Raw genomic sequence first — 15624 nt, 5'->3', positions numbered from 1 at the left:
AAAATATCTCATATTTATCTCTATTTCTAAAAATCTATTTATCTCACCAGTCTTAAGTATGAATCTTAAACAAACACCATATACTAAATGAGTTTTAGAGCTTACCAATCATCTGAAGGAACACTATAATCCTCAGGCTCAGGGCAATGGCTGCACAAAAAGTAAGAGAGGAATAGAAACAGGTAGGGGAAAAAGAATCACAAAGGCTACAAAATTTGATCATGTGTAAAAGAGAAGTTAGTTAGTGAAATCATGTTACTAAAAAGAGAAAGATTTAAAAGCATCTTAATGAGTATTTTCCCAGTACCTAGGTAACAATAAAGCATTGCAAAAAGTGTGATACTTCTGTTGAGGCTTTATAAACCATAAAGGATAATTTTTGCTTGATTTAAAGCTTGCCTATTTACCAATGTATACCAGCTGATATAATAGCATTATCCCTCTTTACAAATCTTGCTTTATATTTCAGTATACATTAACTAACAAACTATCTTATACAGAAGTCCATGTCAAAGTCTAACACATAACAGCTGAACAGGCTGTTATGACTGTGACTTTGTTCTAGAGAGAAAGGGGTAAAGGTCAGTCTAAGATTGGAATATACTCATTTTTAATGCAAGAAAATATAGCAGGTACTCAGAAACTGAGGCAGAACAGCTAGGACCAGATTTCCAAAAGGTATCTTTACAAAAAGGGAATGAGGTAGACAGTTAGTAATTAGGTCCAAGAAAGCTAAAAGAAGAGCCCACTGAAAAAAGACTCCAATTCGAAACTTTGAAAACTTTATCAGGCTGAAATATTACTTTGTTTCACTTGAAACATCTAATTGTGTTCTGATTTTGTTTCCTGTACATATCCAAATTGGGTTGGCCTCAGCAGCCATCACATCTAACATGACATATCACATCAAACCTGCCACCTCTAACACATCTAAGAAAGACTCCGTCAGAAAATAGGCAGAAAATAAATCCAGTGCATACTAAACAGAATGCAGACTACCACAAATGTAGTCAGTTACTTTTTTTAAAAAACAATATTTTAGATGTCATTTTACTAATTAAAGCACACACTCAAAAGGAGGAGGAAATGGGGTCAATTCCTTCCTCCGACTGCATGGAATCCTGGGACAGTGCTTCGGTCACTGGGCACTAAGGTAGCTCAGGCTTGCTTCTTTTTTATTTGGACTTATACTTCAAAAGTGCATTACTCTAATTCTTCCCATTTGCTGTCATAGCTTATCTTGGGTCTCCAAGCCAACTGGGTCTTGCTCCTCATTATTTTAGAAATGTTTACTCCTAATTAAGGAATAAGACATTCAACTGCTAGAATTTGCTGCAGTTTCTTATTAAACAAAAAGTAGCCTTTCCTGCTATGTTAATGCAGCTTATCTGGCTGAGTTAAAAAAATGCTGATCAACACAGCTAACTGTAGCATGTGAAAGGTCCAGCCCTATGATGACACAGGTTGGAATATATTACAAATTATACTACACTTAAAAAGAAGAGGCATGGAAGAGGAACAGGCACCTCTACCCTTTTCTCTGTGTTCCCATTCTCCTCTAATCTGTACCAATACAGAGAGAAAGAGTGAATCTGTTGTCAGAGTAGCTATGAGAGATGCTGTAATGGTTATTTGCTGTAAAGAGGAAGTGTTTTCTAAGCAGAGTAATGCTCATTAAAAATGCCAATGTCTTTTCAAAAGAGGGTGAATAGGAACTGGGAAGCATAGCAAGAAAAATTAGATCACTTTTACTTAAAATACATTAACAACCTGGTTTTGCAAAGGAGAAGTCTGAAAGTTTGTGCTAAATCAACTTCAGATAAAGATATATAATGAACTGAATATCAAATGTTGATTTTAATTGCCATCATCATTAGTGTATTCTTGTCAGCTTACAAAACTGCTATACAAAGAATTTGAAAATAGATGGCTCAGAGCAGTTTCACTGAAGTAAAAAGACTAGCTCCTGTGCTTGAAGATGAGCCCAAAATAAAGTGTGGGTTTTGTGGGTTTTTTTGTTTGTTTTTTTGAAATACCAGGGTTGAAACTGTACTTTTGAAAAATGAAATTATTAATTAAAAAAACACCATTATGGTTAATACATTGAAGATCTAAGTTTTGAAAACAAAAAGCAGGCATCAGACTCCTCAAAATTATTTTAGGATCTTCAAAGGGATCCAAATCATCCCACAAAAGCCCCAAGCCACAAAGCCGCAAAAGCCCAAACATCACTTTAGCACAAGTTCAAAACTTAAAATTTCATAATGTCTGCCTGGTCTCTGCCCAACATTTGATGTTCTAGAGGTGTCCAGTTATCTTCTACTGACCATTCAGAGACCTGCCTAGGCCCAGCATTTCATTAACTGCCGGCATTTATAATGTAGGCACTTCTGCTCTATTTATTGGTCTTCTGAGTTTTGTACAAGTTAACAGCCTTAGAACTTAGAGGATTCCACAAACTTGGTCGAAGAATGTGGCTGCAACTATAGACAGTAAGTAATCAAATGCTTTGTTTGCTTTTATTTGGAGAGATTTCTTAATAGTTAAAAATGTACATTTGGAGTTAGGCCACTTTCAAGCTACTCATAAAAACCACTTGGATTACATGTTATAGTAGTGTAATCCAAAATCTTGTTTGTCCTGCACAGCATTTAGTGTAAGCGCATGTGCCTACATGAAATATGAGGCATGGACAACTACAGAAGTTTTCTGCAAGTATGAGGGAAGTCATTTTTTAATAATAGCATTAAACAGACTGAGCTACAGAAGAAGCAGGCATATTGAAGTTACTTTATGACATTAAGTCTTTGGTATCTATATTTTTCTTCTTGTTCCCAAAAGAGACGTCATAACTGGAGTGATAAAGAATTGCAGCCTTCTTAGAAGCAATAAATTGACTCTAAATTGTATCTACTGCCAAGCATAAGTTTGTTTTAAATGTAGCTTTATGTATATATGTGTACACATACACACAAGCAGAGGAAGAGAAGGCATACAGATATAGAAATGAGTATATATAAAAATACCTACCCATATGCAACTCCTGCTATAGTACACTTCTTAAATTGCATGACATTGCATGTCAGGGTACCCGTTTTGTCAGAAAATATGTATTTGACCTAAACAAATGGTAAAATTAATTACAAATTAACTTTCAATAATTATTTATATATTTTTAACAAATCATGCCTATTAGCACACTAAATATCTTTTTAACACTTCTGCAAACTTCACACAGTTCATAGGATATAAATATATCCAATACACAAATGTTGCAGATGCAGAGTCCTGACACCTATTTCCAAAAAGCAATCAACTAAGATTGCATGAAAATTAGGCTTGCTTCAATGCATGGTGGTATACTTAACTATTGCTCACTCTATGTATTGCTGATATGCAAAAACTAATGAAGACCAACAGCTGTTAAAAAAAAAAAAAAAAAAAAAAAAAAAAAAAAAAGCAAGAAAGACCAACTTGCAGGAATAAAAGAAATACCTTCCTTTTTACCTACTATGGATCTCCCCTTTCCCTAACATCATAGCCATTTCCTCACCAGAAACTACTGCATAAATTATTTTAAAAACTGGAGCTAAAATATACAATCTGTGATATCTTTAAATCTCATTCAAATCTCACCTTAAGAAAAAAGTTAATACACGATGAAATAGTCTGTGATGAAACGATCGCTTTGATAAAGTCAAAGTCAAAACTTCAATTTTAATGAATTAAAATTTATTTTTCATTAAAAAATTACAGTATTCTTAATTATGAATTAATTGTATTATATATTACAGATGGAGCTAGTAACACTATATGTATTATTAAAATTTACTCAGTATCTCCAGCTTAAAAAGATTCTGTTTCTGATAGGTTATGATTTTGCCAAATCAACTGTTAAGACACATCTTCCACACCAGATTTATGCCTCAGGAGGGTGTGTGTGCGCACGGTGGTAAGGCAGAATGGGAAAGCAGGAACTGCAGCTAACAAAATGCTACCTTTTTTTCAACACTAATGTTTTGCCTTTCTGAAAACCCAGGGACCTCTTCTAGGAAATCTTTTCTTCAATATCTATAGCCCACATGTTCTTTAGAGTAGAAACTTCTTTTTGTTAGCAGAGTGACCAAATCAAGCATCTGGCAAAAAAGCAAAAATGGAGATACCAACAAGTTTGACTAGATATTGCTGGAGAAGTTGACTTTGATGAGAAACTTCCACTGGTAAGGTGGAAAAATAGGAATGTGAATGACAAGCTAACTGCGAAGAGAGAAAAACAGATGAATGGTATAAAATGAGACAGAAAGAAAGCAAGTATTTAACAGTCTCTCCTCGAACTAGAGTATACAGTCCTTTAAGGCCAGGAACAGAACAAAAACTTTCTGCTCTCTGTACATACTTGTTAAACCCAGTGATCAAAAGGTCTCATCTTCCTCTATGTGGACTAACATTAGAACATGTTAAGCTATAACTGCTGTCTGTTGCTTGATACCGTTTTCCCAAAAGCCAGATCTCTCAAGCATTAGATCCTAGAAGTTGGATGCTACATGGCTAAAATTCTGTTTAGCTTTGCAAGAATAACAGATAATAACTTTTACATTCCCATGCAATAAGCTAAAGAATCAATTAGGAAAAATTATAGATTAGAAAATGCAAGAATATATACACTTCGCATATACTATGACTGTAATTAAATGAATACATACTATTTTTTCCACAGAATCAGTGTACTAGCGAGCATAATGTTGAATATGTTTTTAAAGCAAGACTGCAAATGCAATTGGCTGAAACAACAAATATAACATGTAGTGCTTGTACAAGCATGCCTCAGAAATAATTCAATAAGTCACACTTGCATAAAATGGCAAAGACACAATTAATGATCTCTTGTGAAAAGCCTGACTGATTTTTCAGTATTACATGGGAACTCTACAGGAAAATGCAGAGAATAAAGCCCAAATTTCCAGGACTCTTTCAACTATTAGCCTCTGTTTCTTTCACTACTTTCAGTCTTTTGTGGCAAAAAAATAGGGAAGGCATTTAAAAAGAAAAAAGAAAATCTTTGTTTTATACAACCATGATTCAGCCCCAGAGGATATCCATTGTCTCTATCGAGCAAGACAGAGAATGTGAAAAAACAACCACATGGAAACAAAGATGCACACAGTCATAGTGTATATATATAAAAAGACTAAATTTATGTGCCACAGACAGCCTTAACTCTTCAGAATTCCTCTAATAGACTTTGCAAATTATATTACATACAAAACACTGTTGAAGTATATTATTAATAAATACACTTAAATATGGAGCCAAAACCCCACTTCAATTACCTTGGATTACATTAGAAAACCATTTGGAATCTTGGATTACCACACGTACAAAGAACAGTTTTTGCTCATTTAATACTGGCTTCAAATATTTACCTTATAAGTACTGCAAAGTGTTTTAAAGAAACACCTCTGACAAAATTAAGAAAAAAGAAATAAGCAAATCAAACAAAGAGTAAGGCAAGAATATCAATTTTAAAAGTAAACCCTCATGTTACTTTAATAATTTAGATTTTAAAACCATATGCATAATTCTCCACACACAGTTAGATCTAGTAGTTTCTTTGTACCTGTCCGAGTTCCTCATTGAGATTGGAAGTACGAGCCATAGCAGCAGTGTCCGTAGGTTCATAGCGCATATCTATATCCTACAGAAAAAAATATTTAAAAGTTTGTTTTCCATAGCTTCTTACAAAAATGTTAAGTTTATAAATAGAGAGGCTAAATGAACAAGAACCTATGGAATATGATACAAATTATCTACTTCTGCTTATTTCAACAGGGGAAGCCACAGACAGCCAGATCACTTCCAAGAATCCCAGAAAGAAATTAGATTTTCTCTTTAAAAGAAAAGAACTATATGATGCTTTACGATTTTACTGAGATTACTCCCAGTGATTTATATTATTGAAAAACTGTTTTACAAATTCATCTAAAGTAGAGACCAATAAATAGAAACACCCTCTTGTAATATTTAGTGAGAAGTCAGTTTTATCTATTTATACTGTATTCACAACTAGCCATTCCTAAATGGTAAGATAAATATTTCTTGAGACTTCAAAAAAAAAAAAAAAAGAAAAGAAAAAAAAAGAAAAAAAGAAAAAAAGAAAATTTAAGAATACACAATAATAAACATAGGTTACATTCTAAGTATTTCTTTTGTTTGTTCCAAAAAACTCAAAGCTTAGTTTTTAAATGCAGGAAAAAATTAAAATACGGTATGATTTGGCAATTCAGTGCTAGAGACTGTAGGTGACCAACTTCTCTATACCAGTATCATAAGCATACACACAGCAATCATGTTTAAGGTAGTAAATATCCAGTGTCCTAGATTAAGATAAATTGACTTTTGAAGACAACTATCTCTTTGTTATGTGAAACTGGAGGAACAAAAGTTAAAATTGTCTCTGTTAGGATTTCATGTATAAGTACTAGTTATAAATCTACTCATTCAACTTAGGTTATATTCTTTCTCCTGTCCACCAAAATCTTTGTCAAGTATTTATTTTGGAATATAGAACATAAATGAAGAATTGTGTTGCATTATCTTATTTGTCAACAATATTTGTGCTGTAGCACAAAAGAAATGAAGAAATCAATAATATGTGACTGCTTGCAAAAATGTTTAACTTTTAAAATCAAAAGAAATGTAACCTGCTACTGTACATATTCATTTGTATGGCATCACATCTCTCACACACAAATCCACTTCATGCACTTGATCACGGAATCAAGTCAAAGAGCTCAGAATGATAAGATTAAGTTATTTTTGGGGAAAAAAAAAGACAAATTGAAGGCATGATACTAAAAGCAATTAGATGACTTAAAAAAAAGTCAGTCCTTCTTTCCCCCCATCAATTCACTAGGAAAAAAATTAAAGGACAACAAAATGATCTTTATTTATTTTGTAGAAGATTATACTAGTAGAGACTGGCTTTGTACAAAAGCATTAAACTATGGTGGGGAGGGAGGTGGAAATCAATGAAAGCTACAGAAAGTGTGGACTAAGCTCAGAAAGAAAAACAAGAGATAAAACTGGATAATACTGCTGGATTGCAAAACACACTTTTACAACCATTCTAGTTGAAGTTCTGATACCTGAATATTAAGAATGAGAAGGGACAAAGCACTGGAAAGAGCAGTTCTGCTCCAAAAATGAATCCTGTGCTGTTAAAGAAACACTAAAGAAAACCATATTATCATTGCCTTCTCAGATTCCAATAATAAATACTTATTTTAAGTGTGCAGTTTATGTAAAAAATATGAAAAATGTTCATTCGGACAAATAAAATCATAGAAATCATTCATGGAAATGACTGGTTAATCATTTCACTTACTTGTAAACCACTTGATTTTAGAAGTCTATGTAAGTTACAGTAAGAACAATATTTACCCAATTTATGAAATATGCCTGGATAAATTTAACAACTTCAAGTGTAACCAGCAAACTGATTGGAATAAGATTATTGAAGAGAATGATGAAAGTCAAGAAATTCAACCCAAAATTGCTTGCTCCACCATCTGCCAAAAAACAAAACACATAAAACATTTAAGACCATACTAAAAAACAAAAAAAATTATAGTGCATTCAGAGTACCATATGCTGCTGATTTTTTAAAATGTGTCAATTTCTGAAAAGCAGACTTGCCAGCCATTCCCTTCTTTCACTAATTCCTTCATTTTAAGATAATAACCTGGTTAGAACATCTATACATAGGAACCAAGTTCGAAATACAACTTTTTAAAGTTTGACTTTTTTAAAGTGAGAACTGTGGAATGGAACTTTTCTCTATCTGTCCTTACACTTTCCTATTTTCCCTCAACAAAAACTATGAAAAAGGTAAATTCACACTACCTAAAATAGAGATAGAAGATTAGAGAGCTTAATCAATCTTCTAAAAGAACAGGGAATGTGAACATACATAGCCTAATGACTTCAGTCAACATACAATAAAGACTGATGAAAAACAACACTATGTAAATTTGAATGTTAAACATCCTCCTTTCCAGACAGCAAGAATTTAAGGGCAACTGAACACTAAAATATTAATAATTTATTTTACAGCTTACAGTTTAGATCAAGATACCAGTCTCTTCCAGTATGCCTTCGATTCCATATAGCTGAACCAATAGAGCAGATCAAAGACATGGCAATAAGGATGCAGAACAAAATCAAAATCTGAATATTCGTAATTCGTTCCACATTAGACATTTTAAGAGGTGGGCTTGTGGAATTCTGCAAGAGACAAAAACAACAGTGGCTATTAAATATTAAAAGGTATGCATATAGTTCTCTTTTTATTCAAATTGTATATTATTGCATCCTTTTCTCAATTTTTCCACAAATAGATCATCGTATACCGCGTAACTATTTCACTTAAAAAACCACAAACTCATGAATTTGAGTTTTAGGTTTGTATCACAAGCACTTTAAACAATCACACAGAACACTCATAACAGCAATAGCTACCAGTAAACATTAAAAGTTTACGTACGTACACTCAAACAGAGCTATAGAAGACAACTGCTAACTAATACTAAGAACAGTCAAACTAGGTTTTACAAATCAGAAAAGGAATAAGAGACATGCACGACCAAACTGAAAACATCCACTTTTCTTGACAAATGTTTTTTAATTTGGATATTTCAAACAACACTAGGAAAAATATCTTCATAGTCCGAGAGGTTTTTTTTTCCCTCATTATTTTGCAAATCAGTAAAATTTCACTTCATTTTCTGACAAGAATGCTTACCTTCATACTTGAAAGAAAGCTCCACAACAGGACAGTTTTAGGAGCAGTCAAAAATAAAAGAAGATGAACAGGCAAACTATAACGATCCAACTTGCTAACAAAATAGTTTTCAAAACACAAGTTACAAAATATTACCACTGAATATGCTTATTAGTGGAAAAACTGCTCTGTGGCTAAGTGACTGATAATTGTCTAATAGTTATAATAAGAAATTGCTTTGTTTTTATTGATTTTACTTCATAAGAAAGATGATCCATTACCAACAATTTAACTACTATATTGAATCTAACCATGTTTTCTTAAAGAATATTCTGTGCAATAGTGATATAGAAAGGTAACAAAATAGAGAATTCAGAAAATTTTGAAGTGACAAACCTGCATGAGTTTTGTATCATGTCCTGTATAAACAACTATTCCATGAACCCACTGAGTATTTCTCAACTGAGCTCCTCGTAGAAGAATCTGATCAGATCCCAATGGAACAGTACTAGAAGGAAGCAATTTTATATTTTATCACCAAAATAATCTATTTCAAAGAATAAATGCAACCAGCAGTTGCTAAAACTTATTAGCTAATTTCTCAAGCATCACTAGCAATTTGGATGCTTATGATAAATACACTTGGAACCTAATTTTTAAAGTTTTTTGGTGTGTTGACTTAAATATAAACTGACAGTTTAAAGCAAGTCATATGGGGAGCTCAAAAATTACGTTTGCAAAAATATTACTTATCACTTAATTTTGAATACAGTCACTAAAGATCTGGGCTAATTTTCCTTTGATTTATGATTACAGAGGTTTTTCTAAACTTTTATGCTGAAATTCAGGTATTCTTATAAAATTAATTCTCCAAAACAATTCCCAAATTAAATAATTTTCTTTGGACTCTCAATCCACTTTCCCAGTCAAATAAATAACCCTTATGAACCTGATTAATTGCATAAAATTTATAGCTGTATTTTCTGTATCAGCTTTAAATCTCAAAATGGTTTTTGGATTTACCTGTATTATTCTTCTAAAACTGTATTAAGTAAGCCAAGAATAAAAACTCATAAGAGATGTTGGAGATGTCTAATAGTCTTTAAATTTAGACAGCTGAGTTTAGACATATACTGTAACTCAAATTTGTCTTAATACACAAAACATTTTAGATGATTATTACCTTTTTCCTGGGGCAACCAATATCCTATTTTTGCACTTTTCTTTCTATAAATACTAGCTTACACTTCAGACTTGTCAATAGTGTTCTACTGTTTGACATCCTCATCAAAACCAATGATCTCCACAGCTGTTTGAAACCAACACAATATTAAGATTATACATGAATTACTTGCACACTAATTCTGATAAATAAGCTCTACAATTCCTGAGGAAGCCATGATATTTTGATAACATTTTGGGTTGCACAAAGAGCTTAAAGCCGATCTCAGCAAGCAAGTTTCAGGTAACAGTTTCTTTCTTCTGGATTGTGATGTTCCCTTCTCTACTCTTACATTCAAGCTTTTAAGACTAAAAGACAACAATTAAAGAGGAAATGACACATTTTTCCTCCTCAAAATTAACACTGGCAGTAAAGATTTTTGGAATCAGTTCTTGCAGAAACTAGAAAAAAAATTTAATCTGGAAAAATGTTTGAATGCCTTTCCATTAAGAAGAAAAAACAAAAAAACCCAAATGCCAGTACATCCCAACTTAGTCCACCTACTGTCTCAAAACCTACGTATTGAAATGTATTGAATGGATTCTAATGTCTCAGAAATCATTCCCTCTACCAACTAAATATGTTTCAACAAGCTAAACCTGGAATGACAAAGTCATGTAAAAAGCTGGACACTTCCAGGGGCAGGTACTTAATTAAAAAAAAAAAATCAGAAAAGAAAACAGAAATATAACACATACTGAGGTTTACTTGCTTCTTAAATATGAACTGAACTCTTCCTGTATCTGATATGTGTTCACATCTTGGCAAAATTAAAGAATAAATTTTCTACCAAATATGAAAAGAACTACCAGGTTTTAAATTATAAAACAATCATTAAGTGGGACTCCAAATCCATTGCTTTTTCCATTAGAAAGCTCTCAAATGGTTATGGATACCCCTTCCACTTGGGATGGGAATTTATCCTCAAGGGTCTGTTACCAAGACAACATTCAAAACAGAGCAGGGAGTGTGCAGCCAGGAGGAGTTGACTCCCAGCAGAACCAATGTGCAGACCAAGGAGAAGAAAACACACAGCAAAAGGACCAAAGACATAGAAAGCCCAGAGCTGCCAAGGGTCTTGCTACTGATTCTCAACATTGTGATCTTCCTCCATTCTCCTATGAGGGGATGGTGCCATGAGGTTGCTCAGATCTGCTCCAACTCATCTGATTCTCCTTGTATACTACACTACTACCAGCTCCTTGACAACATATATTTACCTGGGTTGTATTCTGTAAGGGATGTTCTCAAAATGGGTACAATGGAATAGGAGTTCGTGTCTTGGGAGGGTTAAGAAAAAAAAGGAAAAAAACAAAAAAGAAAAAAGAAAGAAAAGAAAAAATCCCCAAACTCACACACAACCACATATTTGAACTGCTGTTCTAGAAATGCTAAATCTCTCTCAAGATGATGCTGTTTCTCTGTACAAGGGTGAAAGTGAAGATGTGATGATCCTTTAAGTCCAGACAGTGTAATTCAGTTTTCGACTGAAATTTATTAAGGAGTGGTATGTCCTGTGTCTTTCATCTGTTTCTACAGACTGTTTCTGCAGTTTTATTGTTTAGACTGGGAAATAATTTTCACATCTACCCCAGCATTTCATTCTGGAAACACTAAAACTTTTTATTCCAAATAGGAAAGAATAAACTTTGTCTTTACACAACAGCTTGCAATTCTTCCTAAAACCATTTGTTTTGTATGTATCAGTAGCCACTATTTAATTGAATTTCTCACTTGACAGAAATGCACAGGAAGCTTATCCATAAAAAGATTTTATTTTAATAATTTTCAATTTCTGGCATCTTTTGGCTTAAACTGCAGCCTAGCTGAACATTTAAAAGCTAGAGAGCTCCCCAATAGCCTCATGGGGATGATGAATTCACTAACCATAAACAAATGGTAATGAATGTATATTCTTTCATTTCATGTCATACCACCTTGAGTTCTTTACTTCCCTGGAATTAAGGCATCTTACAATCATTACACAAAGCATCTGTGGTTCTAGTGAAGAAAAGCTTTCCCACTGAGACTGCAAGAACTGTTTAAGAAGCTTTCACTTCTTTGCTTGTTATATAAACTCTGCCTATTATGGTTAAGAAAAAGTCCAACCCTTTCAGCATACTTTCCTGCTAGGGCTGTCATTGCTATATTAAGAGCTCTTAATTTCTGAGACACCTTTGAAAACTTACAAATCAAAGTGTTTGTCCTATCTAGCATACCTCACTCTTATTGAAAGTGTTTGTAAAAGAAAGCCTTCAAGAAAATGTTTATTTTAGGTCTGGATAGCCAGTATCTGACCTTGTTTTTAATCTGCTCACCCTTTTTCCTCTGGGCCTCTTTTCCAATCATTATTTCAAATTTAGCAAGACACTTCTCTCCCTTCTCTAGCTATTTGTCTTCATTGTGCAAAAAACAAGTGTTATGCTTCTATATGTTCATGAGCATAACTGAAAGAGCTGCACACCTTGCAGAGAGGAATTAACACCCTCAAAAGTTGAGGAAAGGTTGAAAACTTTTGGGGGGCTCTTCTACTCCATCTTCATAGCTAATAGGCAAAATAACTGTACTGGAGTTCTATTTCTTGAATACTGCGTACCCAAAAGAGTGAAAAGAATCTCTGTTTCTTCCATTTACTTTCCCATGAAGGGAAAAAGGAGGAGATAGAAAAAGCCTATCAGGGTACAACATTTATGAACCATAGTAGTCTGGCATTCCAATCAGTTATTTAAAGTGAAAGAAAAAAAGACAAGGAAGAAACATTTTCATTATTCTCTTGTTGGTCTTGCAAAAATGTTAAGATGACAGTGGATAAAGTGGAAATCATAACTGCTGGAAGGAAGGTCTTAAATATCAGTATAAATATTAGTTAGATGAATCTACACTGCCTCTGATAGGTGCAAAAAGAGAACTCATCCCTGATTTTTCAGGTTGGAAATAAGGTCAGGATCCAAAAAGAGTTACTTACCTGCAATTCTTTTTCACTGAAGGTAAATATTATACTAGAGCCACACGTTTGGAACTATCCTACTGCACAAGAACTATATTCTAAATATTTCATAACTGATTTTCTCAAATGGTAAATTGCTTGACCAGCAGATGGCGTGCTCCTACACATTCGTGAGGCATAATAGCCAGTAGCACACTCGGTGTTCCTTTTTTAACCAAATTTTAAAACTAAATAATTTAATTTAAGAAAAAGTGTGTTTTTCCCCCTAGACAGGGAAGAAGGATGGATGTGTGGATCTATTATAACTATTACCTTCAGAGAAGAATTACAGGTAAGTGTTTTTCTCTTCTGAACGACAAGTACAGTGGAATTATAATAGATCCACACTCTTGCGACTGAAAACTCCCGGAATGCATCTGTAAGAAATCAGTAAATAAAAAATGGAATATAAAAAAGGTATATTATAATTAGTAAGTAATATATATATCAGTCTAGAAACACAAACATGAGAAATATTCTACATGGAGAAATAAATGCCTACCAAATTCAAAAAATCCTGTAAAAAGTCAGTCTTTGGGAATGAAGAATTCAGCAATTCTGGATATAGTAATGAATATTATACTTCTAACACACCACATTAGGTTTGACCCCACAGAAGACTCCTAATATCAGTGTCAGGTAAACACTTAAGTATTTTAAGAATTCTTGAAGCAGTTTTAAAAGCATGTATGTTATAATTGCACTGCAGTTATCTATTTTTACAGAAATATATTTCCAGGAAATTAAGGTATTGAATGTCTTTTAGATATATCTTGAGTACAACTGAACTCAACATTCTTATATCAAATTAGAAGAATTTGAGGTATATAGTAGTAGACTTGCTTCTACTCCAGACTTAAAAGCACTCAAGAAACTTTTTATATTTGACTTCTATAATAGGACTTAATAGACACAGAATGAGATGCAGAAAAAGTGAGTTACTAGCTACAAATTCCAAAACACTATCAGAATTTGATAACTACTCGCTTGTGTTAATAATAGCTATTGGTTTCTGAAGGTCATCTAGTATAGAAAGTCAAGTTGTAGACATAAGAAGTTAGATTTTACCTTTCCAGTCTTAAAAGAATAAAGACTTTAGTATTCGTATTTTAATTTGAGTAGTTTAATGATATATATCGGATTCTATTGAGACCTTTTTCATCAGATTTACATACCCATGCCCATCCAGTCTGATGTTTCCAACAAAGTCATAGAGATGTCGATTTGGGCTTTCACATTCAATTCTGCCTGAAAGTCTCATCAAGCTTTCAATGTCCTTTATATCTGATGTCAGTGGCAAACCCTGTAAACAAAATTTGTTTGGCATGATATGATAAACCACTTTCCAATATATAAATATATATTGTATTATAACTTTGATAATGCAAGACCAGCAAACCAATATCTGAAGCAAGAACTTCCATCTCCACTGGAGTTGAATGGGACAACTACATTGTGCTATCACATTGCTGGCCACTACAGACAGTGAAAAAGTCACCTTGATATCTTGAAACCTCTTGATGGAAGCAGGGTCATAATCCCCAACACTCAATCACATTAACTCAGCAAGTGTGACTTGCATACAGACAGCACATTCAGTTAAAAGCTGTCATCTGTACCTTCTCTGCCTGTCCCTCAAGGGCAATTCTGGCACTATCAGATTCTTTCTGCAGGGCAGTCCTCTCAGCTTCTCTCCTCTAAAACCAAATCCAATACCCAAACTACAAACCTTCTCCTATTCTATCAAAGAAAAAACCTAAAACAAAGTGCAAGGCATGCCTTAGGAGCCAGTATTTGTTCCTTTTGCTTGAATATTTACTGAATACATAACATTTAAGATACCAATAATCCACAGTTTTCTATTCAAATTATTAAAATGTCACAGCTTTCTAAAATTCCTGTTAGCTTCCTAAAATGTTTCCATACTTTTCTTAGAAAGCTATATACATGCATTTTAAATAAGTAGTGATAGACTAAAAATAATTTTAGCAGTATACTCAAAAATGAAATTCCTACCTGTCGAATTTTTAAGTTTGTTTCACCATCTAAGTTTGATGTTTCAATGTAGCACATAGCCTGTGGTTCACTACAAGAAAAAAAATTTCCTTAATTTTAAGTTATACTGCCAAAATGCACAAATTTTTTGTACTCTTCTAATACATACTTATGCATCCAGTTTGTTTTTTCTTATCACATCTTCAGAACTAGAATACTTTATAGTCAAATCTGTAAAATTACTAACAATACTTTACATTTCCAGAAAGCAGTTTGCCAAAACTTGTCGTCTTTGACTATATACAAGATTTTTAGCAGTGTTTGATCTAAGTTTTCTAAGTTTTTGTATGAGATTTACATGTAGGCACAAATGTACTTTCAGCAGTAGTTTAGATATGAAAGATTTCTTGTAAAGCGTTTTACTACAACCCCCCTCACCTCCCCCAACAGTTACATTATGGATACCATAATACAGGTTTCAAAATATCTGTTCTTTTAATGCTATTTTTAAGAAGCTTTTTTAAAATAAATTAAGTTTATGTAGAACACTACTGCATGAATAGTTTATTCTTTTGACATATACTGATAAGTGGCTTATCCCTCCCACTTAATTTTTTCAACACTATTTATCGATGTATAACA

General features: G+C 33.2%; 1 protein-coding gene across 5 annotated transcripts in view; it reads right to left on the bottom strand.

The window, feature by feature from the left end:
- ATP8A1 (ATPase phospholipid transporting 8A1) overlaps nt 1-15624 on the bottom strand; it is a 116339-nt gene that overhangs the window by 75153 nt on the left and 25562 nt on the right. For 4 of the 5 annotated variants that reach the window (XM_026093656.2, XM_026093655.2, XM_026093658.2 and 1 more), the window contains 8 exons: nt 15004-15073; nt 14163-14290; nt 9176-9287; nt 8118-8283; nt 7441-7568; nt 5618-5695; nt 3031-3119; nt 106-150 (listed from right to left, as the gene is read on the bottom strand). In XM_026093656.2, coding sequence (XP_025949441.1) covers nt 106-150; nt 3031-3119; nt 5618-5695; nt 7441-7568; nt 8118-8283; nt 9176-9287; nt 14163-14290; nt 15004-15073 — 816 coding nt within the window. The remainder of the gene's footprint in view (nt 1-105; nt 151-3030; nt 3120-5617; nt 5696-7440; nt 7569-8117; nt 8284-9175; nt 9288-14162; nt 14291-15003; nt 15074-15624) is intronic. The other variant, XM_026093657.2, reaches the window with a different exon arrangement.

The sequence above is a fragment of the Dromaius novaehollandiae genome, chromosome 4 (assembly GCF_036370855.1).
Source record: "Dromaius novaehollandiae isolate bDroNov1 chromosome 4, bDroNov1.hap1, whole genome shotgun sequence".
NCBI classification, from domain to species: Eukaryota; Metazoa; Chordata; class Aves; order Casuariiformes; family Dromaiidae; genus Dromaius; species Dromaius novaehollandiae.
The sequence above is the reverse complement of the archived record's forward strand: the minus strand, read 5'-3'. Positions and strand labels throughout refer to the sequence as shown.